The sequence below is a fragment of the Callithrix jacchus genome, chromosome 1 (assembly GCF_049354715.1).
Source record: "Callithrix jacchus isolate 240 chromosome 1, calJac240_pri, whole genome shotgun sequence".
Classification (NCBI taxonomy): Eukaryota; Metazoa; Chordata; class Mammalia; order Primates; family Cebidae; genus Callithrix; species Callithrix jacchus.
This window is the reverse complement of record NC_133502.1, coordinates 41,509,671-41,535,526: the sequence shown is the minus strand read 5'-3', so window position 1 is coordinate 41,535,526 and position 25,856 is coordinate 41,509,671. Positions and strand designations below refer to the sequence as shown.

The 25,856-nt window shown below is 39.3% G+C and overlaps 1 protein-coding gene across 19 annotated transcripts in view; it reads right to left on the bottom strand.

Annotated features, from left to right (window-relative positions):
* Positions 1-25,856, bottom strand: part of KLF12 (KLF transcription factor 12) — a 653,112-nt gene that overhangs the window by 71,702 nt on the left and 555,554 nt on the right. For all 19 annotated transcript variants that reach the window (XM_078347015.1, XM_078347211.1, XM_078347076.1 and 16 more), the window contains one exon: positions 15,496-15,558. In XM_078347015.1, the coding sequence (XP_078203141.1) occupies positions 15,496-15,558 (63 nt within the window). The remainder of the gene's footprint in view (positions 1-15,495; positions 15,559-25,856) is intronic.

The following is a 25,856-nucleotide window of genomic DNA, read 5'->3' as shown; positions in this document are numbered from 1 at the left end:
GGGGTCAGTAGCCACCATTATTCTTCAAACACCTTGTCAGGCATAACAGTGATAAACAGAGAAAGGGCAGAAATAATGTAACCAATGTTTAAAGATGCTTCCAATACGAAAATGCCTTGCTACCCTCTGAATTTGAATACTTCTACTTTTCTGAAAATATTGAATAAAGAATGGGAAACACCCGTCGAAATGTAGAAAGGAAACGACCAAAGTCAGGAGGCAGAAGCTCTAAGTTCTAATCCGAGCTCCGACTCACTGTGCAAACTTGGCCAAAATTAGTCAAACTCTGGGCTTCAGTTTTCCTACCAACAGATGGGGGTGGTGGAAGAGATGTCTTCAGTTCACTGATCCGTATGCCTGGAGCCTGCTGCCCACGTGCTATGCTCAGAGCCAGTAAAGGAAAGCCCTCATACTAGAGGGCCTCAGTCTTGAGTCTTGAGGAGAAGGTGGAGAGAACATACATAGACCAACAAATACAGTCAGTCACGATGAGGATGATGATATGCTCCGTACGGTGGCATCAGATCAGAGAGGAAGACAAGGTTGATAGGCTAGGGACTGCATGGAAGTCTTCACAGTAAAACATTTTTCAATTTAATTTAATTAAGTCCCAGGATACATGTGCAGGACGTGCAGGGTTGTTACATAGGTAAATGTGTACCATGGTTATTTGCTGCACCTATCAACCCATCACCTAGGTATTAAGCAGAAGAACATTTTTAAGCTGAGTTTTTGAGAATTAGTGTCCTTGGGGATCAAGGTATTTTGGGAAATATAACAAGTTTGGTGTGGCTGGAATTTAGGGCTCATGGGAAGATGGAAACCATTTTGAGAAGTGAGATGGAAAAGAGTTACGTGATGCAAAGGGCCTCATACACAGTGTTAAGGGCTTTGGACTTCTAAATCATGGCACAGCACCACAGAGTTGTAAAGATAGGAGCAATCGCATTTGCGTTTTACAATAATCATCATAGGCATGGCAGTGATTGGATTCAGGGGAGTAGTAGTAGAAAGAACTGAATCTAGAATTCCATGGTGTATACATGCCACATTTTCTTCAGCCATTCATGCACTGATGGATGCTTAGGTTGATTCCATGACTTTACTACTGTGAATAGAGCTGTGACAAACAAGTGAGTACAGGTATCTTTTTGATATAATGATTTCTTTTCCCTTGGGGAGATACCCAGTAATGAGATCACTGGATCAAACGGTAGCTTTAGCTATTTGAGAAACATTTGTACTGTTTTCCATAGAGACTACTACTCATTTACATTCCCACCAACAGGGTGTAAATGGTCCTTTTTCTCTGCATCCTTGCCAACATCTGTTTTTGACTTTTTAATATAGCCATTCTGCCTGGTGTAACACGGAATCTAGAGACTTGTGCCAGGTGTGGTGGCTCACACCTGTAATCCCAGCACTTTGGGAGGCTGAGGTGGGCGGATCACGAGGTCAAGACATTGAGACCATCCTGGCCATGGTGAAACCCCATCTCTACTAAAAATACAAAAATTAGCTGGGCGTGCTGGCATGCACCTGTGGTCCCAGCTACTCAGGAGGCTGAGGCTGGAGAATCTCTTGAACCCAGGAGGTGGAGGTTGCAGTGAGCAGAGATCACGCCACTGTACTCCAGCCTGGCGACAGAGCAAGACTCTGTCTCAAAAAAAAAAAAAAAAAAAAGAGACTTGTTAGAGCTTAGGGTAATGTTTCAGCTAAGAGATGATAAGGACAAGTGGGGTGAAGAAGAGCCAACATTGCCAAGAAATATTTAGGAGGAGGAACGCTAGACTCAGTTGGTCAAATAAATGTCGGTTATGATGGAGCTGGAGTTACTATGAGGTTTCCAGCTTGGGTGATTTTGTAGATGAGGAATGAGAAGACTGAGCTTGGGGAGTATGAACAAATAGAATAGATGGCTCTTTCAGTGCCAGTCTTCTTGTGGACGAAAGGCATCAGGGTACTTGGCATTTTGGGAAAAGAGTCCCTCACATATTAAGATCTATTTATTCAGTTGAAGTTGGATATCTCACTGAGCAGCCCAGGGCTGGACATCTACTAGGGGCAGGTGACATCATTTTATAATGGGCTGCTGACAGCATGTGCACTTAGGGCAAAGAAATTGGCTGAAACTTACAGGGTCCTTTGCATCCTGAGGTCACACACGCAGGCAACCTTAGTTACAATGATATAGCTTCTGCCCAGTTTACCTATGGATTTATTGTATTTTTTATTTTTTGAGACAGAGTGTCACTCTGTCGCCCTGCTGGAATGCAATGGTGCCATCTCAGCTCACTGCAAACTCTGCCTACTGGGTTCAAGTGATTCTCATGCCTCGGCCTCCTAAGGAGCTAGGAGTACAAGCAAATGCCATGGTGCCCAGCTAATTTTTGTCTTTTTTTTTTTTTTTTTTTTTTAATAGAGATGGGGTTTGCTCATGCTGGCCAGGCTGGTCTTGAACTCCTGGGCTCAAGTGATCTATCTACACTGGCTTCCCACAGTGCTGGGATTACAAGCATAAGCCATCATGCCCGGCCACCTATGGATATTTATGGCTCATCACCTGTACATTTTTTTTTTTTTTTTGAGACAGAGTTTCGCTCTTGTTACCCAGGCTGGAGTACAATGGCACGATCTCGGCTCACCGCAACCTCCACCTCCTGGTTTCAGGCAATTCTCCTGCCTCAGCCTCCTGAGTAGCTGGGATTACAGGCATGCGCCACCATGCCCAGCTAATATTTTGTATTTTTTTTTTTTTTAGTAGAAATGGGGTTTCACCATGTTGACCAGGATGGTATTGATCTCTTGACCTCATGATCCACTCACCTCGGCCTCCCAAAGTGCTGGGATCACAGGCTTGAGCCACTGCGCCCGGCCAACTATACATTTTTATAGCCTCCAGTTAATGGTTTGCAAGCATTTTTACCTTCAGATTTTCTTCATCTCAAGAACTGTTCTGTCCCTTAACATCAAATATAGACACACCCACACCACACACACACACACACACACACACACACACACACATACACACACACACACCCCTGGTAACTGTCATTTATATGCCAGTGGTACCTACATTGACATCTACAGTCTTCCCCTAGGCTCTACGTTTCCAACCACAACAACCAGTGGCTCACACTAAAACTAGGTGTCACCCTTGATTCTTCTCTTCCTTTCCTTCCATAAGGAACTGTTGTTAACAGTTTTCAGAACACATCCTAGTTGCCTCCACTTCTCCCCCTCTGTGGATACCATTCTAGTCACAGCTAGCATGTTTTCTCCTTAGCCACAGCCTTGGCCTCCCCACTCATTCCCCGGCTTCCTTCTACACTCTTACAGCCCTTTCTCCCCAGAGCTGCCAGACTAAGTCTGAAACACACAACTCCATCACTTCTCTCTCCTGCTCAAAACTGGCCTGTGGCTCCTGCTACACCCGGATGATGGACTGAGGTTGATTCACGCTCCTCCTCATTCATTTTTTGGTTCCTTGAATGTCCATGTTTGTTCCCATCAGAAGGCCTTTGTATGAGCTGTTTCCAGCACCTGGAATATTGTGTTCAGACCATCACCCAGCTGGTTCCTTTCTGTCGTTCAGCTCCCAGATGCCAAGTCACACCTCCTTTCAAGAGGGATTTTCTGGCCAAGCCCCTTGGATTGCTTTACAGTCATCTCCAATCATATCCTCATTACATTTTTATCAGAGCACTTATCACTACCAGACACTAGCCAGTTGTCACTCTTGCTCCACTACACGGTACCAAGTGGGGGCCAGGTTTGTCTTATTAAATAATGTGCCCCCATAGTACAGAAAGTGGCTGGATCATTGCAGGCACACTAATTTCACTGACGAGGGAACAAACGAATGAACACAAGTATTCTGGAAAAGTGATGATGCTATTGAGGGTAAAAAAGAAGTCAATCTCTGGCAATTTCAAAAGATGATCAGGTTTGTAAGTGACATAGAATTTAAATACTTAAATTGAAGATTAAAAATAAATATAGAGTAGGAGAAAACAAAAATGGCAAGCAAGTAAAGGCCCACATGGAAGCCAGGCAGAGAAGAGACTCAACCAATGCATTCTAAGGAAGCAGAAGGGTGGAAGATAAACAAGGACCACTCTGATTGCGATCCTCATTTTTCAAAAGGTGTTGCTGGATCTTCTTGTATTTTTGAAGCCCTTTTCCCCTTGAAAACCATCAACAGCATTCAATCATCCTCCCACTCAGGAGAGGAGAGAGAGGCAGACATAGAAACTCACACTCATATTCTCTTCACATTTTCTCACCTTTCTATGCCAATATGTTTTCCTTTCATGCTCCTGGAGGTACTCTTCACATAGAATATGATGTGAATAGTGCCCCCTGGGGTTGTGCAATATGGTTGTCCTGAAAAGAGAATAGCAAGGCAAATGTGGTGGCACCAAATTTCTGGCTACCTGGGCTTCTTTATTTGGGAGAATTTTCCATTAAAGGAAATGTTCTGACAATTTTTTTAAATGTTAGGGCTATGTCTAATCAATTCCTAACACTCAAAATGAAAACAGGCCCAACTGCATATTATTCTGCAGACTGGTGCTACATTTGTTTCTAGGTGTTGACATAACTTAGGAAGAGTCCAGGGTCCTTTCCTCTGACTGGTGTGCCCGGGCCCCTCACCTCTCATCACACAGGCTTCCCTGCTGCTTGCCCTCTCCTGGGAGAAAGGAAAAGAGCCACACAATTTGATGAGATCTGCAGCTTAGTGGCGCTTCTGAGATTAGATATGGAAAAAGATAGCCAAGACTGTGGAAAACACATCCTCTATGAGCCATGGTAATGATGACTTCCAAACAACTGAGATTCTATCGCACAGGATGAAGCAATGACATAAGGTCTTATGACCAGTAACAAGGCTACTGCTGACAAAAAATGCAAAAACCCACCCAGGTCACCAAAATCTCATGAGGAATACAAAAACACTACTAATGGGGAGTGAAAGAAGATGAAATAAATCTCACCTCATTTAGAGGCAGAAAGAAGTCACCTGGCTGCATTTCACTTTCGGATTATGTTACATCAATGTCTACTCAAAAACCTTTGCGTATTCACAGCACATTCTCAAAATTTACCAACTTTTACCTCTAGGTGGCAGCAACTTTCTTCTGTTCTTCACGTGGTTGCCTTTAGTCTTTGTCTCCTACCTTTAATACAATTCCATACTTCCTTGTCTTTCTCAAATAAACGCCTGATGGACTGTGCAGTTTGGGGAAGATTACTTTAAGTCACTTTCACTGTAAGAAATCAGTCCATTCTTCAGTTAAGTTACAAGGTTCTTCAAAGAGTACAAAATAATTCAGACCTAAAGTGAAAAATAATAGAAAGGTATACCCTTTTCTTTTTCTATACCTGTAAACTGCAAACTCTCAGAAAAGCTGTATTTCTTTTTCTTTTCAAGCCTCTGAGGAAAAAAGGTAAAGAGTAAAGGAATGGAAAAATAGATGGAATTGGAGAGATTTCTATTTTACAATACAATCACCTTAATCCTATGATATATCCATTTATGAGAGTGTTCCAGATAGAACATCAGAAAACATGGTAACATATGAGTACATATTTATGTAGTGTATTGCACTACAGTCCTACATAAATATACCCATCAACTCAGAATTCTAAATTGTTAGATTTAGGAAAGTCTCAGGAGAAGTGAGGTAAGTTATAGCCTTGTTTACCCAGTGCGGAGATGTCAATGAATCCCTAGGTGTAAGGGATTCCTTTTAAATAAAGTTGAGATTTGACTGTGGGCTAGTACTTAGGGTTGATGAAGCACTTTCTCTATCTCGCTTTTTTTTTAAAAAAATTCAATAGATTTTTGGAGAACAGGTAGCGTTTGGTTATATGAACAAGTTCTTTAGTGGTGATTTCTAAGAATTTGGTGCACCCATCACCCAAGCAGTGGACACTGTACCAAGTCCCCGAAGTCCATAGTATGATTTTTATGCCTTTGCATCCTCATAGTTTAGCTGCCACTTATGAGTGAGAACATACGATGTTTGGTTTTCCATTCCTGAGTTACTTCACTTAGAATAATGGTCTTCTTTTATATCCAGGTTGCTGCAAATGCTATTATTTTGTTGAGTAGCCTTCCATACTATATTCTATATATGGAATATATAGTATGAAATATATATAACTATATCTATAAAATATGGTGTGTATATATATATATATACCATATCTTTATCCCCTTATATATATATACACTATATAGTATATATTCTATATTATAGAATCTATATTCTATACACACACACACACACACACACACACACACACACACCATATTTTCTTTATCCGCTAGTTGACTGATGGACATTTGGGCTGGTTGCATATTTTTGCAATTGCAAATTGTGAAGCACTTTCTTTCATGGTGATACTATGAAGAGTCTTATCTCTTGGGGATTATTTCAAGACCTAATTTGAATAGTTTGTGTCAGATATCATTTATCTATTGATTTAAGATAAATATTATTTGGGCAGGTCATGGTGGTTCACACCTGTAATCCTAGCACTTTGGGAGGCTGAGGTGCGCGGATCATGAGGTCAGGAGTTTGAGACCAGACTGGCCAACATAGTGAAATCCCGTCTCTACTAAAAACATAAAAAAATTAGCTGGGCGTGGTGGTGGGTGCCTGTAATCCCAGCTACTCAGGAGGCTGAGGCAGGAGAATTCCTTGAACCTGGGAAGCGGACGTTGCAGTGAACTGAGATCACCCCACTGCAACTCCAGCCCAGGAAACAGTGCAAGACTCTGCCTCAAAAAGAAAAAAAAAGGATAAATATTTATCTTAAAGAGCCATAAAGACTAATTTAGTGTAAGTGAGGAATTTATGCCAGAACAGCTTGTAGACCAAAGCTTTATGCATTTCATAGGCAGTTCTTCTGTTTTCTACCTATTGCATATGTGATATCACAGTAACTATGTATGTTTGGTTTTAAAGGCTGCATTTTAAAACTATGTGATCCAAGTAGGGACTTAGAGAAATGAAGGTTCGAAGTGATTAAGATCAAACAGTCTTAAGTTTCAAGGAGAATGGAGTCTATTTTGACTAAACATCCTTCAAACACTTTGGCTACTCAATAACCAAGAGTAAGACCAAAGAGAAGGGATCTAGTAGCTAGAGCAACTTCATTTTCTAAAATACAAGGCATTACGGCCTCAAAGGGAAAGTGTTAAAGCTCGTCATGGAAGAGCTACTACCCTTATGAGAGCTTCCAGGTAATTTAACAGTATGGCAAATTGATGGTTCTAATTAATGAAAAGTAGTCTTTCCTATCATTTTTTGGTACTAACACTTTTCCTTTGGGCAACTACTCTCACCTCATGTCATCTTTGTAGGATTTGAACCAAGAGCTGGGCAGCTGACCCAGAACCAATCATACTCTGGCTTCCTCTATTGTGATTACTGAGGAGGTGACACAGAGGTGCCTGTACCTGCTGATTAAATCTTGCTCCCAGGACCCTGTGTGCTGTCCTGACTCCTGTGCTTCCTGAGGCTCAGCTCCTCTGCTGCTTTTCTTTTGTCTCCATATAACCTTCCCTATGTCCCTAAAAATCACCTTTTGCTTAAGACAGCCAGCCAGATTCAGTTAGTTTCCATCACTTCCAACTAAAGAACCCCATCTATACAGCAAACAGTATCTGAGTGATGGATACTCTAAAAGCCCCAACTTCACCTACACAATCTATGCATGTAACAAAATCACTCATATCTCATAAATTTATACAAAAAAACTATATCTGACAATAGAGACTAAACTAAATGACTATTTAGATAGAGATAACGGCTACAAGTAGACAGTGGATTCCAGCATAGTCTTCATTCAGCCCCCTAGCTGCCAGTTAGCTTAGGGCTTATGTATAATAGCTGTGACAAAACCTGTGGGATACTGAGTTGGTTTGAATTTTTTTACAAATATGCTGCACACTATCTATTGCTCTCTTAAAACTGATTAAAAGAAATATATTATTAAGATACTGGTCTTACCTTAGGCAAATCTAGTACTACGCCAAAAATGTAATAAATAGCTAGTTTCAGGGAAATTACTAAGAAATTTTATGAAAATCTGGTGGTTGACTGAGAAAAATTATATTGAGGTGAGAATATGTTTGATTTTAAAATTGCTAGTTCGCTGTCCATATGTATACGGAGAAATCTCCCTAGCCAGAAAGATGACATTGCAAATATGACCAGCAGATGAAAACCAGAACAAAACTGCTGGCACGTGGAGCATTCCTGCAGGGAACCCCTTAAGATTTATTATCCTGAGCAGAATTTCCAGCATATGCATGAACACGTTCAGATTTTTGATTGGGTTCCAATTTTAGTCATTATTCTTTCAAATGCATATTTAGAAGACAGCTATGGTTTATAATTGATAGCCAATTTTTTTAGCCCAAATATATCCACTGAAAAATACTATGAAAGATGAAGAAAGGATGCACCTTCTCTCTTTATATATAAAATAAAATCCTTCTTCAAGTTGATATGTTAATTATAACATGACTGGTTAAACTAGCATTATCATAGATACATATATTTTTTCATTTATGACTCTCCACGTTCCCTTCTTCATGTTTTATTATGTTATGACCATTATTTTAAGTTTTAATAAATTTTTTTTTTTTTAAGAGCCAGCAGTTGGTCCTGCTCTGTTGCCTGGGCTGGTCTTGAACTTCTGGGCTCAAGGGATCCTCTTGCCTCAGTCTCCGAGTTTCTGGGATTACAGGAACCAGCCTACTGTACCCAGCTATGTTAAGGTTCTACATATGAACAACTTTAAAGGGGAGAGGTTTAGGATGGAGAATAACCCATATCACACAATTTAAAACTCCATAAGAAGCAGTAGTTTAAGCAGCTTTGCTAGAGTAAATCGTGATTTCAGACTGTGTGAATTTTAAATTTTCTCTGCTATACAAAACCACCCTAAGAACAAAAATAGACAACAGACTACAAATCCCAGAATTACAAAGTTGTTTGGAATTGTGAACAATATTGCCTGCTCATGGGATAATCAGTTAATATGATGGGGATGTTTTATTACATGATAGCACCACACTTGGATACGGTGCTGGGAAGATTCCAGGAATCAACAGTACAATGACATGTCTTTATGGGTTCACATGTTAGGCTTTTAATATGATACTAATATGGTTCTGACCTGCAGGTTGGTAAGATATTTCTGGATTTTTAATATAAAAATGTCTCAGAAGTGCTAACCTTCATGGCCTCAGCATGATCTTGTAGCCTTAATTCTCCTATAATAAATAATTACAGAAAATTATCTACTTTATTTTTTTTTCCCTTAAATCATCTTTACTGTTACTAACGAAATACTAGAGACAAAATCAGCTGATACCAACAGGAATATAGAAACCACTTTTGTCATGAAGCTCTCCTGCTGAAATTCTGGGTGACAGAGAAATTAAGAAAATTAGGCCAAGATTCTTTCATACGGTCACTTTGGAAGACAGAATATAAGTTTGAAGTATATATATATGTGTCCTCAAGCTAAATTTGAGGAGGTGAAGCCATTGAAGAAATTAATAAGTAATACTACATTATAACACAGAAAAGATGTGAATTTGGAGGGATGTAAATGTAACGTCACCCTGCAGGCACTTCTTTTCATTGTAATTCAGTACATACACAGAAAACTTGCCAGCAGGTTAGTGATTACACCAACTATGGCGCATATTTCAAATCTCTTATCAAACTTGGGAGAGAATGTGCTACCAAACCAAATGTAAAGACAACCTCCTGTAACTTATTTGCCAACACACATGGCTCAAAAAGACTAGGAAGGCTTTGCATTCTGGGAACTGGAATTTCCACATGTTAAAGTCAATGCATAATACAGTTTTTGCTATGTAAGTCAAGAAGTGAGGCAGTGAAATATTCTGGTAATTAAAATAGCAAAATCAATATTATCTATAAATAATGAGCATGCAACGATCTGCAAGATGATGAGTAAACATTTTGGCAGGGAATGAGTGCCACATACTGGTGTGAGCAGCAATGTCTTCGTTAAGCTTCTCCTATTTCTCCTTGCTCTCCCACCCCATCAATCTAACGGGAATTCCCAGGCTAAAGCCTTCTGCTTAGCTTGTAATGAATTAAACATTCATCCTATTTCATCTTTAGCATTTCTCTTGCTCTCCACACAGGTGCACAACTGTCACATCGTGGAAGGACTACTGGACAGGCATGCAGAGGCCTGGATGAACAGGCATGGAGAGGCTTAGATTTATGCCCAGGTTTGGCATGTAATATTTTTGTCTCGGGGCCTCATCTGTAAGGTAAGGAGGTTGAAGTGCACTTGATGATGCTTGCATTTCCTATATAGTCTTGATGTTTGTAATTTGGAAATGCTCTATCCTTCTTTAAAAGGTTGTTCCACGTTAGATTTCTGATAGGTTTCCAATATAAATAACTTCAGTGCCTTCCTCTGTTAAGGAAAAAGGTTTAAGCAAGAAAGAATGTTCTTACTTTTATGACAAAATTCTCCTAGTTATATCCCTCAAAAAGATTCCATGAAGTCATGTTTAACATTTGCAACTGTATGAATATAAATATTTAAGTTCACTGTAGCGCTATATATCCACATGAAAACATTAAAGTGTGAAAAGATTCTTCCTGCCCTCCACAAAAATTTGTGACACAGAACTTTTTCACAGCCAAATGTGAAATATGATTCATACTCAGAATGATTATATTTTGCATAGAGACTCCATTAACACTGGAGCCTTTTTGTGTATATAGCCACATAAAATCTTAGGCACACTGGTAAGAAATAAATCATAATTGAGACTGGTAGTGGCAGCATCCAATTGGTTAAAGAAAACTATAAAATTACTTATATTTTCCTAATGACGATTCATACATAGTTTTTTCAGATACAGAGTCTTATTCTGTGGCCCAGGCTGGAGTGTGGTGGCACAATCATACCTCACTGCAGCCTTGAATTCCTAGTCTCGAGGCTCCTGCCTCAGCCTGCTGAGTAGCTAGAACTATAGGTACATACCACCAAGCCTGGCTCATTTTAAAAAGTAAATAAAAAATAGTGAGATGGAGTCTCACTATGTTGCCTGGCTGGTCTTAAACTCCTGGGCTCAGGCGATTCTTCAGCTTTGGCCTCCCAAACTACTGGGATCACAGGTGTGAGCCACCACCCCGGCCAATGATTACTATTAATAATGCTTTATTTCCTATGTTATCAATAAATGTCCCATAGATTTTCTATTATGTGACTCCCACTACCACTGTTACATAACAGCCCTTGATACATGTTTTAGGTAAACAGCACAATCACCACCATTACCATTATCAAGCAACAACACATGCCCAGGTCCTTTAAAACCTGAGAAATGGAGCAGGATGGAGTGAAAAGAAAACTGAAAATCTAAACATGAGCATATGTAAATGTGCATGTCTTTAGAATATGAACACAGATTCTAGAAATTTCAGGAGCCTTAAGTCAACCTAAATATTTGGTTCACAGATATTTCCCACCAAATACCTCCCTGTCCTATGCCAGCTACACAGGCACACCAAAAGGTAGCTTCCAGATTTCTGTTATATATTTAGGAATAGAACAGCTGAATATGACCTGGAAACAGCCACTCTCCTGTGGATTTGATATCAGAATATACTCATTTCAATTAAAAAGATCTGCCAAGAAAAAAATTCTGTCTTCACTTTCAATTATCTAATAAGTTTTCCAAATTTGCCTCAAATGGAGAAAAACAGTTTTTTTTTTCTGGCATTATTATATGCAAGAATGTGTGGCGAGTATTCTAAATATGGTTTATAATGTGAAGTGTAGTAGAATATGCCACTCCAAAATTTGTCACTTTGGCATAAGGATTATTATGAGCTAACGGCAATGAAAACGGAGGAGACACAAGAAAAAGTCTCTCCCTCTTTCTACCAGGAAGGGCAAGGCCATTCTTAATCACTGAAGACAGCTCTCCTTTATCAACTCAGATGGCATCAGAGGAATCTGCACAACAAATCTCACCAACTGTCCCTTATCTCCCATTAGTTTCTCCCACGTATTTACCTCCTTATGATTGTACGATTGTATCCCCTAGAAGCTAAAAATCCTTCTCCTTTGTCTTTTTCACTTCTCTAAAAAACTACTTGTCGTTAAGATGCTATAGAAGTCTAAGCTCTAACCACCCCTCTGAGTTACTCATTCCCATGTGTATGTAAATGCACATGTTCATAAACTTCTGCTCATTTTTCTTTGTTAATCTCTTGTCATTCTAATTTACAGGGCCCCAGCCAATCAACCTCAGATGGATAGAAGGAAAAGAGTTTTTTACTTCCCTACCACAGTCACTGGAGAAAGGAAGGCATGGTCACCTCCATTTAGGGCCAAGGGTGAAGGAAAAAGGAGCGGTCTGATGAAATAGAGAATGAAATTCACACGGCTGAACCCCAAAGGCTTCATCGATCTTCAAATCGGTAAATATTCCCAGTGTGTGGCAGTACTGAGGGGACAGATTTTCTGATAAACAGAGTTTATGTCTGGCCTGGCTTGCTACCTTTAATTAACTCAATAGTAAATGAGTTGTACAATGATCTGGTATTTGTCATTGGGGTGCTCATAGACCCTGCGAGAAGTTCTTATTGCCATTCTTTAATCCCTTCGAGTTAGCAAGCCTGGTTCCATTCTAACATATGCCATTGGAATTCTTAGGCCCTGGTGCTCTCATCTCCTCCCTGGGTATGTACAATGTTGCCACACTTTCAATTCCAGCAGATTTTGTTTGCCTTATACAGATATTCTTTTTCTTCAGCTCCAGAGGAAATGCTGCCACATGAATGAGGCCAGCGGATGCCACCTCTTATAACATTATGCAAAGAAAAATGCTACTTAAAAATTTAAACCATCTTAACCCAATAATGAACATTGGTTTGGGAGCTCAACAACAGCTACAGGCTTTCCCAACCTACTGATTTTCATAGCTTACCTATACATACCTTAATAGTGTTAAGTTGGAGGCTTTTTCTTTCCCTGAACTTTAATTACTGATCTGATGAAGACTATTTTTTTTAACTGATTGGGGTATTTGGTAAGCCACCTTCACAAAAATCAGTGTTCCTAATTCTCAAATACAGTATTTGTGGGTTGAACCCAACCCAGAGCCAAGCTAGTTGTTGAACTTGACATCTAATCCTACAAATTACTCAGTTGATAGATAGGGGAGAGCGACTATCACTTTCCCTTCCTCTTCATTGCCAGCCTGAGTGTTTAAACTTTCTGAATTTCCTGGGCCAATATTTCACAAAGAAATAACAAGTGTTTATCATTTTACTAGAAGTAGAGGCTGGGTGATTCATGGGGCTTCTTCCTAGCCAGGTGATTTATTTCCATATACTAGACTCACAGTATTTACCTAAGGAAGATTTAAGGTAGTATATATCATAGAAATCTTAGCTAGCTCATGACCAAATAAAGTACACGTATTAAATCCATGTATGCTCCTACTAGAGTCAATTTAGAAATATCTCCAGGTCTTTCTATGCGTGCATCAATCGATAAAGGAAGAACTAGCTCAACCCTGCTTTCCTTACTAATTTTAGGTCTTTGCTCAAAAGCTTTCTTCTTTGGGATGGATTTTCTGACAGCCTTGTTTTCCTTTATATTCCCCCCACTCCCAAGTATAAACTCTCAAATTCATCTTAAATAAAGCTGCTAACTTCTCCTTCTAAACATTATAAATATATCTCCTTGGAGCACTTCCCACATTGCATATTATGTGCTTGTGTGATATCGTATGTGTGTGTGTGTGTGTCATTACACACACACACACACACACACACACACACACACACACATACATATACACATCTGCCTGGAAGACAGGTAGACCCCTTAGGATAGAAACTATGTTTTATTTATCTTTCTAATCTAGTGCTGCTTACAGTGCCTGGGACTGTAAATAAATGTTGCAGAATAAATAAAAGTTGAATTTTCTCAAGGCTGGTAGTAAACATCACTTTTGTCTTTCATGGATTACTTCTCTGGAGATACAAGTGGTTTACACCTACTAAACAAACAACATGCTATGAACTATGTGGGAACATCATTACTTCAATACTTCAGAGAGGAAAAGTCAAGAAAAGAAACTTTGTTATTTACTCCATGTTTCACATTTAGCCACTGAAAACCACGTTGCAGAAACTGGATCTCATACTTGACAATTCTGTACTCTACCCATTAGCTTATGGCGTGAGGTAAGTCAAGAGTCAAGAACAGACCCGATTTCTACTTTTCTTTTTACTTAGTGACCATTAGATTACTACCCCCTTAGCTTTCCAGGTCGAACAGGGGATAATATGCTTTAGCAATGGTAAGAGACCAGGAAGGATGCTCCGCCTCTGAGGCAGGGTGTAAGCAAATGACAGTATCCTCTGTGCCCCATTTCCCGCTCTGTGAAAACGAAAAGCACAATATTTAACAACATGCCCAAGCTATTGTGAGAGTTAATTAGATTTAATGGGGGAAGGGAGGTGAGCTGATTAGGCATGATTCAAATTCAAAGTGTCATTATTTTGTGTCTAAAAATAATCCTGATTTAGGAATAAAATTAATTTGGAAGCTCAATCTTTGGTAATCATCTTCCCATACTTAAAAAAAAAAGCCATAGTTTTAATCAAAATCTCATTCTAAGTATAATTCAATGAAGTAAAATGGAATTTCCATTCATCTTTAAACTAATATAGCCACAGTTCATTGTTTTATCTTTCTTTTTTTTCTCTTAACAATACATTATGTGTGAAAAGGTTAATTTTGTCAAATGGAGCAATATAAACAAATACAGATTTTGAACCTACTTTTTTTGTTGTTTCACATCAAATATCTGTGAAGCACTTTAAATTGCTTCTCTAAAGAATCAATAATCAATGTTTTGTTGTTGAAACAACTTTTCAGGTGGTTTCAGCAAAATTCCATCTGTAGTTTTGTCTGAGAACTCAATCAGTTAAGGAGGATCTTAGCAGTCCCCAAATTAAAAAACAAACAAACAAAAAAACCGGGATATTTAAGGCTAAGGCAAGGAAAAAAAAACCTTGAGGCTGTAACCCCAAAACTAATGTAACAGGTTCATTGACTGTGAAAATCTTCGTGAGAAGTTGAAGTTGGCATCTGAGAAATATCTGGGTCTATATATCTTTGAAAAAAGGAAAATACTCTTAAATGGGAGCTTAGATCATATCTGCTAAAATAAATGTTACACTCAGGGTTTTTGGTGAATGAAGAGTTTTTGCTGGAAAGGAACTCTGTCAATTTTTATTTAGAGCTGTCCAGAGGAAAGGAAGACCACATAGTCCAGTAAGTAGAAATGTAGTCTATATAGAGAAGTAGGAATAATTCTCTTAATTTTAACACAAGCCCTATTAAAATTTCCCGTAAGACCTACAATTACTCATATTTGACTATACTCACCAAGCAAACTTTTGATTATTCATTCGATTTCCCCGGACCCTTGATACTGGGGACGGATGTACCCTGTAGACAGATGAGAACAATCCAGTCATTGAAAAAGCACATTCCCGATTGCAAATTTAAAAAATGGCATCTGTTTTATAAATAATCTCTTTTAGAAATGCTTAATATAAAATCCCAGAACTTGATCCCCTTTTAGTAAATGATGCAACTAAATTCCTATGCCTGCAAATCTGTGGTCCTTTTTTCCTTCTTAACCACTCTCAAGACACGGAAGACTCCCTGAGGCAGGACTGATGCACTCATTCAGTCCAATTATCCCTCGCCTGGTGCAAGAAGACTGGGTAAAGGTTACCTAAGGTATGGGGTCTGTCTTCAGTAAGCCCTCTTTGTACTTGTTGTCATGAGGGTGGGCCCAAATAGGCATCTAAGTGACCCCTTCTTCAGTCTACTACATTTAAAACTCTAGGGAACAAGACGACTTGATTCAAATGTGCTGTAACAGAATCTGCGGGCACACGGGAGGAAGGAAGAGTGAACAGGTACTCCTACGAGAAGTACCTTCTGGAAGTGATGTGCTACCACTGGCCTTTGAAGAAGGTAAAGCCAATTCAAAACTTTAGCTGGATAAAGGAGAAGTGAAGAATATATTGCTTTACAAGCTTCCAGGGTTGGACTCACCCACCGGAAATAGCTTAAAGCTTCCGGGAACTGCTGTTATCCTCCAATCAAAGCCTGGCTAGTAAACCTCCACCTCTTAGTGGGTCACTAACTGGGAAAACAATATGCCCTACTTCCGGCTGCCAGCTTCCTGTTTTGGTCTATCTTTACCAGGATTTGTGAGATCTAAGCAGTCTTAGCTTATATTACCTTCACCCTTTACACTTCATACACTGCTTTTATTTACAAGAAAAACAAATGGATATATAAAACTGGTCTTAAAGTCCTGTTAGCACCAACAGCTCCAAGATTTGTTAAGAAATACAGTTCTCTGTAGTTGTTTAGCAAGTGAAAATCATTCCAGAACAGATAATGCAGTTCCAGCTCCGCCTAAGGGCCAACTGTAGTCTTTCCCTAAACCCAGGGCCAGACTGCACTTTGCACTCGGAAGGCTTATTTCTTCCAACATCCCTTATTAACATTCTTTTCCTCACGGTGCTTCTCAATGACTGCTGCAGCTGAGCTGCTCAGCACAGATTTTCTGCTCGGCATGGGGGAGGGGATGTTAATTATGCAGAAAGATGGAGAGAGGCCAGACAGCCCCTCTGGTGAACTGTCTCATTCAAGCACGGCCCACTTCCTGCTGTTTTGCAGCTACAAGGATCACCTGTTGGTCTTGGCATCCAGCCAAACTGGGGCCTAGTGGAAATGACAGACTCTGCTAGAAATGAAAGCCAGTTCATAATCCAGTTTCCCAAATTGAACAAAGAGGGGGGAATGCAAAAAAAGTACGTAAAAATTATACGAAAGGTAGCAAGAGTAATTTTTTTCCTCTTTTATTCTTTTGGTTTTTTATCTGTTGCTTGAAATACAATCCTTAAAATGGATATCTGAGCCAAAAAACTTCTCCCCAGTTAAAGCCCCCTAACCTAAGAGGAAATGCAGGAAATTCTCCTGAACTTTCCCTATACCCTCACTGGTGTATCGGAGTCCTTTTTAATTAAAGTTGAATCAGCTCCAGATACTCACAGTTCTTTTTCTCTATCCTTTAGACATTTACCTTTTTCACTGTCCCCTCCTTAACTTGGAGTACAGAGAAACTACTTGATCGTGAAAATTCCACCGGGTGAAGTTTAATGATAGAAGTATTCTCTTATTGATGCTGTTGATTGCATACATTAGTGGTGAAAAATAGGGTCTGTTTAATCCATAATTATACCATTCTCTAGGTATTTGTATTTTTAAGGAAAATTTCACTGATCCATAGATCAAATACTATAAATGAAGATTTTTCTATAATGGTTTAGCAGTCTGAGGAAAAGAATTCCTTAGGAAAGTCTTTGGAAAAGAAGTCCTGATTGTGAGTATATGAACAAATAATTATATGGTTTCTTAAATTAAAAAGGTAAATCAAGAAAGCTTTATTTTGTAAATACACTGATAACTTGGCACATACTCCACCTTATAAAGGAGACCATAAGCCTTGCTCTTCACCAACTCCCTAAATTGTATTTCTTCAAAAGGATATGGCATGTTTTGTGAGCTCAGTCTTTAAACTGTGACACTTTTTACCATCTTGTTCTGCTTCTTTCTGCATATAGAAGCCAGGCAGGTAGCAAAGTCAAAACCTCAGTAGGAGAAACTACCACCTAATCTGCATGTCATGCATTATTCATGACCTCCTGATTCCTGCACCTGCATCTAGGCAGGAAGCTTGCAGGGAATGTTCATTATTCTTCCCTTAGCCTCACACAGGCTCGATTACTGCTAATCCACTTTGTTCTGTAACTAAGGGTTTTAGGCCTTAGTACTAACTGCTGGATGTGGAAAGAAAAAACACCATGCTCAAGAAAAGGGCAAACTTGGTTGTTATGTAATATGTATTGAATATGCTCTTCTGAGACTGACAGTTTATCAGGTGGAAATGCTCACATTTGGTGATTTACATTACAAGAAAACAGGGAAGCTATACCATTAAGGCCATGTGTACCAATTGTTCTATTTATATATACTTACTCATTTGGAGCAGAGAGCATGTTTATAATTTTACCCAGTGCAGAGCTTAATTTAGCTTTCTTGCTAAGTACATGAAAACTTCTTAGACGACTTAATAAAAAAAAAAAAGACTCTTTCTTCTTAGGGTATAAACAGCAAAGAACCTGACCCTCGGAACCGTGTGTCCCCTGGTGACTGGAGGTGGGCTCTAGCACCTTGACCCCCACACAAATCATCAGCCACTCATGAACTGCTGGGGGCGGATACCGGTCCCACTTTACTATCTGTACTACAGGAAAGCTGTGATAATTTAATGTAGTCTTATCATCCCAAGTGGAATTAGGACGAAGAGGTTAAGAGTGAAAATTGTGTGACCAGCCGGGCTGATTGAATCCCAGCTTCACGTTTACCAACTGCGTCATTTTTGGGCAAGTTATTTTAACCTCTCTATGCCTCAGTTTCCTCATCTGGGCAAATGGAGGTAATAATGGTGCCTATTACCTAGGGCTAAGAGGTTTAAATGAGTTAACAGCTACAGAATGTTTAGAATGGTGCTCAGTACTTAGGAAGCAGTCAATACATGTTAGCTTTCATCACTAGCAGTGCTGATTAGATGTGAAAAGATAGGAAGATAAAGCTGGACTACCCAGGTCATTCCAGGGGATTAAGATTACAAATCTACAGAGCCAGTAGTCTTACCTACTATGCTCATACAACTTTACTAAAGGCAAGGAAACAAATAAACATGTACAGAGTAATACAAATAAAACACTATGGCTCATAAGGTATGGCTTACTCTCAGGCAGCTCATTAGAAGACCTATCTTCTGTTTACTAAATTGCATCATATTTAAGTTATGCCCCATTCAAGAACAAGACAATAATCACGGCAATGCAAATTTGCACCCATTTACAGAGTCCTTACTATTTGCCTAACATCATGCTAAATAATTAAGACATATTATCTTAATTTATCCTCATGTCATTACTGTCCACATTTTGTCTTTGAGGAAATAGGCTTAGAAAATTAGGTAACTAGCTAGGGTCACATAGATAGTAAAGAGAAAAGTCAGAATTTAAACACAGGTATATCTGACCTGTCCTACTTATGATGATGTAAGATTATCTGATATATATATACACACACACACACGTACATATCAGATGATAACATATATATATATATATATATATATACACAATAGGTATATATACATACATATATATATATGTATGTATTCCCTCCACTCAGCCCAGAGGATGTAATAAGATGAATTAGCACCAGATTCTTAAATAGGAGATTTTCCATTTATTAAAGCCCAATAGAACGTTTTATAATATAAGTAGATACAAAGTGGAATCTTGGACTAAATATGAAGCATGTAGGTACTTACAAGAAGTACAGTCATGATAATATACTTTAATACTCTTTAATTGTTTATGAATGTTCCTTCCTATATTAGCATTGCTATTTAAATATATAATGTACAACACATTTAAATTTCAGGGGGCAGAAATTAATTCTAGCTACATAAATCTGCTTTCTCACATTCCATTTTCTCCAGAATAAAATGTAGTTGGTGTCCACAGCCCTCTGATGAAACCACCCTCGTCATAGTCACCAATAGTCTCCATGTTTTCAAATCTAAGGGTAAATTCTCAGTCCTCAACTTTCTCAAATTCTCAGCAACAGCTGACATAACTTATCACTCCGTCCTTGAACAGATTCTTTACTCAGCAGCCAAGACATTCTTCTGGTTTTCCTCTTTTCTTTCTCTTTTGCTTGACTCTCCTCCTCTCATTCTTTCAAATTCTAAATGTTGGCATGGGCTAGTTGTCGCTTTCCTATGACCTTCTGCTCCACTGTTTAAACATGCTCTGTAGCCAAAAGAGGCTCCAATATAGCTACCCTCATGGCCTTCCCACCCATATGATCATGACTCCCAAATGTCTACCTCCAGCCTTAGATTTCTGAATACCAGAATTAGTTCTTAATATTAACCTTTCTCTGAAAAAAACAAAAACAAAAAAAGGTGTTCCTTCTCATATTTTCTCAATCCCAAAAATGGCAGGATTATTCACTCAGTTGCTTAGGCCAAGAACAACAGAATAAAATGTGAGTCCACTTGTGCTCACTTGTGCTCTTTGTAAGAGAGGCTGTTTCATACCGAGAAGAATGAGAACAAATGACTATTTCACAGACCAATGAAATCTTTCTTGTAGGACATTACTCATCTAGCAAGATTAGATATTTTATGTCAAGATTTTAAGAAATTATTATGAACAAATATGTTCTTTTTCTAAATCCATTTGTTACATAATCATGAACCTGTATTTTAATCAGGTTAATGATTAAATGATTATCTACCCATTGTGCAAAGCATTAAACATAATACATGTTTTAACAACTCAGTTTAGTACATTTGTTGAAGACTAACCTAGAAATAATTCCACATTTATTAAATATCAGAATTTTCCTATGAAGAATCATATAAAAGATAATTTAAAAATAATTATTGGTATTGCTTTTTTCTTACACTAGGTTGTATTGAATACAAGTTCTCCTGATTATTCAGGTTACTCTACATGTTATTTTAATATAAATGCACTACCCATGACCAAATAAAAATATGAATGTGACCAGTGTTTAAATTCAGTGGGCCCTTTCTATTCTCAGGTTTTCCTCAGGCCCGTGATTAAATAACTATTAGAAATGCCACATATTGGGCCGGGCATGGTGGCTCAAGCCTGTAATCCCAGCATTTTGGGAGGCTGAGGCAGGTGGATCACGAGGTCAAGAGATCGGGACCATCCTGGTCAACATGGTGAAACCCCGTCTCTACTAAAAATACAAAAAATTAGCTGGGCATGGTGGCGCGTGCCTGTAATCCCAGCTACTCAGGAGGCAGAGGCAGGAGAATTGCCTGAATCCAGGAGACGGAGGCTGCGGTGAGCTGAGATCACGTCATTGCACTCCAGCCTGGGTAACAAGAGCGAAACTCCATCTCAAAAAAAAAAAAAAAAAGAAATGCCACATATTTTTAAAAGATCCTCCACCTGCCTTTATACTAAAATTTATCTCATGAAAAGCCATTTATGTTACTTTTAGAAAAGTGGGCTGAACTTAAATACAATATAGAATTAATATGTGATCTTTTTTTTTTTTTTCCTAGATGGAGTCTTGTTCTGTCGGCCAGGCAGTGCCATCTCGCCTCACTGCAACCTCTGCCTCTTGGGCTCAAGTGATTCTCCTGCCTCATCCTCCTGATAGCTGGGATTACAGGCATATGCCACCATGCCCAGCTAAATTTTGAAGTTTTAGTAGAGATGGGGTTTCACCATGTTGGTTAGTCTGGTCTCGAACTCCTGACCTCAAATGATCCTCCCGCCTTGGCCTCTCAAAGTGCTGGGATTACAGGCGTGAGCCACCATGCCCAGCCAGTAGGTGAACATGTTTTTACTATTTACTGTAACTCTTATTCTAATGCCATGGACACTGAAAGAGAGACGTTAAACTGTGTTAAAAAGAAAACATTCTGAAGGAAACATTTATTTCTGATATACACCAACAGAATGAAGAATTCTAAAAAGAGCATTTGGTATGCAGTTATAATGTATCAATTAATCCTGGACCTATCTCCCACCATCCCCACTTGCTCTCTCTGGGGTAGTGACACTAGATGTTCTCCTCTCTCCCTGCTAACCTGATTAGCCAATGCTCAACTGTAAGAAGCCCTCCCTGACCTCCAGGTCTTGGTCAACTTGCTGTGAGTTCTCATGGCACAGGGTACTTAGCATGGGTTAACTGAAGATTGTATTTGTTAGTATGTTTGGTTTATTAACCTGTCTCTCCAACTGGATGGCATATTCCAATGGACAAGGGAACTTTTCTCTTTCGGCTCACTGTCATATCTCCAGTACCTGGTACTAAAGTGAGCACTCAATAAATAGCTGTTGTATGATTAGCATGATTTTCCTACTGAACTACATTTTCCAGGCTGGATACAATGGCCATTTTTCTGAGGAGCCATCCTTAGAGCTTAGCATAATGCATATTGCCCACATATAATAAATATGTGGCATAGACACATAAACCTTTGTTAAACAATGAGTATAGAAAAATATAAAATATTTTATGTTTAGAAATTTGAGGAATCTCATTGAATTACTTACTGAAAACCTTCAGGATACCCAAAGCATCAATAATTGAACATTATTAATTCAATCCAACAAACTTCACTCAACAGTTACTATGTGTGAGGTCTTGCCTTGTAAGCAAAATAGGATCCCTGCCCTCAAGCAGCTTACAGTCCAGTTGAGATAAACAGGTAGCAACTATTACAAAATATGAGGGAAATTAAGAGAGATTTCAAATTTTGTAAAAGTGAAAATGGGGTTAGAATGAATTCAAACTGTGAAATACCAGAGAAGGTTTCCAGGAGGAAGAGACTTTTAGGCTAGGACAAGAAGAATAGGTACGATTTTCAGAGGCAGAGTTGGACAACGGTAGGAAAGCGCTCCAAGAAGAGGAGCTAAGTTACTCATCTAAGTATGAAAGTGAATTCAAGGTGTGACGTGAATAATATGGCATGATCAGACGGGAAAGTTTATTGGAAGTATTTGGGGGAGATAAGCTTGATATTAAGATGGGATTAGAGGACAGATCAATACATAAATGTCTAAGGAGTCAAGAACTGGGTCGCAGAGCTGTGCAGCCATCAGCCTTTCCTCTATTGATCAGAGCCATCTGTATACCCATCTATCTTTTACTTAACCAACATTTATTGTACACCTATTACTTACTCATTAATTCAAATATTAGTTGAATCTCTACTGCGCCAGGCACTGATCTAAGTTCTGAAGTGTGTTCCAGGCTCCTACGTGTTTTGAGGCACGTTAGGCGATGGGATACTATGTGGATTCAAACATGGTTCCTGCCTTGAAGAAGCCAGCACTGCAAGGTGAGTTTAGACAAATAATTGACCATGATGGTGCCATGTGATGAGCAGCCACGGGGCAGATAAACGGCCATGGGGCATCTGAATTAAGCTTTGGAATAAACATGGGAGTTTCCCTAGGACAATAAATGAGGTACACCTTAAAGGATACATTTCTCAGATGCTAAAAAGGAAAGGAGAATTCTGGAGATATGAAAAGGCATCGAAGGGTGGAAATGTGTCCAACAGCAAAACCACAAATTGGTGTGGACACCTAGAGAAAGGGGTTAGTTAGCAGGCCTGTAGGGGCAGGAGATTATGGGTGTTGTATGTGGTGCTAAATGGTTAATTCAAACAGAATGAAAGGACAGCCACCAAAGAATTTTAAGATTGGAATGGTCACAAGCAGATTTGGATGCCAGAAAAATCACCTTGGCAGTGGGACAGAGGATGGCCTGAGGGGAATGTAAGGCACAGGAGGCCACAGGAGGTCACCTGCAGTAATGCCACAGAGAGGGATTTGGATGGACACAAGCAGGAATGATGGTGGGTTGGGGGAGGAGTGAGAAGAGGATGGACACATAATAGATTAGATGTTATCTGCAGGACCTGGTCTAAGTATATGTGAGGTGTGGGCAACCAAGGCAGAAGTAACGTAAAACTTTTTGGATGACACCCATGGTTCGGATGTGGGTGATCAAAGAAGCCAGTACAGAAAAGGAGGAGGATTATGTTTCCGGATTAAAAAGGAATATAAGTTTCCAACTATCAGATCCATATACAGGTCTGGGGTTCAGCAGAGAATTCTGAGAAGAGCTAGAGACCTGAGTACCCTCAGCACATAAATCATAGGTGAGCCCTGAGCTTCATGGAGGCAGAATTTAAGTGAGAAGAACACCAAACCAGAGTCAGGACCTCAGGGAACAGGACATCCTCTTGGTTGACTTTAAATCTCTCTTCCCCCTCATTCAGAGAATACCAGGGATCTCACTGGTGATGGGAAGTTGGAGTTTCATGACTCAGCTCAGGCCCGTATGATCTCATGACCAACATCAGGACAGAAAAGAGAGTGTCTCCACCCATTCTTTGACGTCAGAAAGGCGAAAAACAATCTGCTTTTCCCTCAGTGTTGCCTTGAGCAGTCATTAACACCAGTATGGATTCTGTCAAACAACCCAGAAGCCCAGGGTCGCCCTGGTCTGAACTCGCTCCATATCCACAAACAGGCATAGTTAAGACACTATCACTATTCTATCTGTGTTCCGTTTCCACAGTTACCCACCTATTTTAACCCATTCCTCTTTTTTACCACTTCCCCTAATCTCTTGGCTGCACTATAGTATAGTGATATTTTTCAGCAAGACTGTCCCTTCAATGGCTTTCCTTTGCTCTTGAAATTGACCCAAATCTCAGAACAGCCCAAATGCCCATCAGCCAACTACCCACCCCTCCAAGTTTCATGATGCTACAACATTCTCTTCTGCTTTCTGTTTCGAGCTCTCAGTGCAGTGTCTGTGCACATACTGGTCCTTTTCTTCACAGACCCCCTACCAGCCCCACCTAGTTTACTCCAGTCCTTCTTCAGCTCCTCAGCTCAAATGTTACTTCTCTCTCTCCAGCTCACCAAACTGGATCATGTCTCCAACTTAGATTCTCATCATTCCCTGCATTTGCCCTTCATAGCACTTATCCAGCTTGTAATTATAGAGAGAGTGATTATTTGATAAAAAGTAAGAACTATTTCTTCTTAGCTCACCACTTCATGCCTAGCACCAGGCCATATGTCTAATGCAAAGTAGGTACACATTACATACTGCTCTATAAATAAAAAGAGATGATGAGAACTCACAATAGTAGCCTTATTTTTCCTAAAGATGTGCTGCCGCAATAATCTGGAGAAATAAATAAGTCAATATAGGTTTGTGTATGTACACATATACAAATAATACATATGTGTGTATATATATATATATATATATATATATATGACATCTATTTAATACATAGATTATATATTAAAATGATAACGTACAAAATGTAAGAGAAGATGAGTGAAAAATGATGTACCCCAAAGGAAAGCTGTGGCTGTACAGGAGATGGGTTCTTTGAACCTGCATCAGCCCACACCTGGAACCATCCCAAGCGAGAATGTCATGGCAGATGTATCCATCACTTCTTTACCACCAGAAAAATTAGTGGACACAGAGGAAAAACTGGTGAAATCCAAATGAGGTCGGTGGTTTAGTGAATTGTTGAATCAACGATAATTTCTTGGTGTGAATAATTATACTATGAGGATGTAAGATATTAACATTAGAAAAATTGGGTGAAAGGTGTATGTGAACTCTGTAATATTTTTGCAACTTTTACATTCTAAAGTTGTTTCAAAAATAAAATAATTTTAAGTGGCAGGGCTTTGCTGGGATAAGAGTATAAGCAGTACAGATCTATTAGAAATTATTTTTTCCGTGTTTCAGTTTGTGATATATTTTTTCATTCAAGTTATTACCAATAACACTCATTCTATACCTGTTTATAAAGTGTGTGTGTGCGTGCATATGTATGTCCCTTCTCTGTCCTTTTTTTTTTTTTTTTTGATATGGAGTTTTGTTCTGTAGTCCAGGCTAGAGTACAGTGGCACGATCTCGGCTCACTGCAACCTCTGCTTCCTGGGTTCAAGTGATTCTCCTGCCTCAGCCTCCCAAGTAGCTGGGATTACAGGTAAGTGCCACCATGCCCATTTTTGGATTTTTAGTAGAGACAGGGTTTT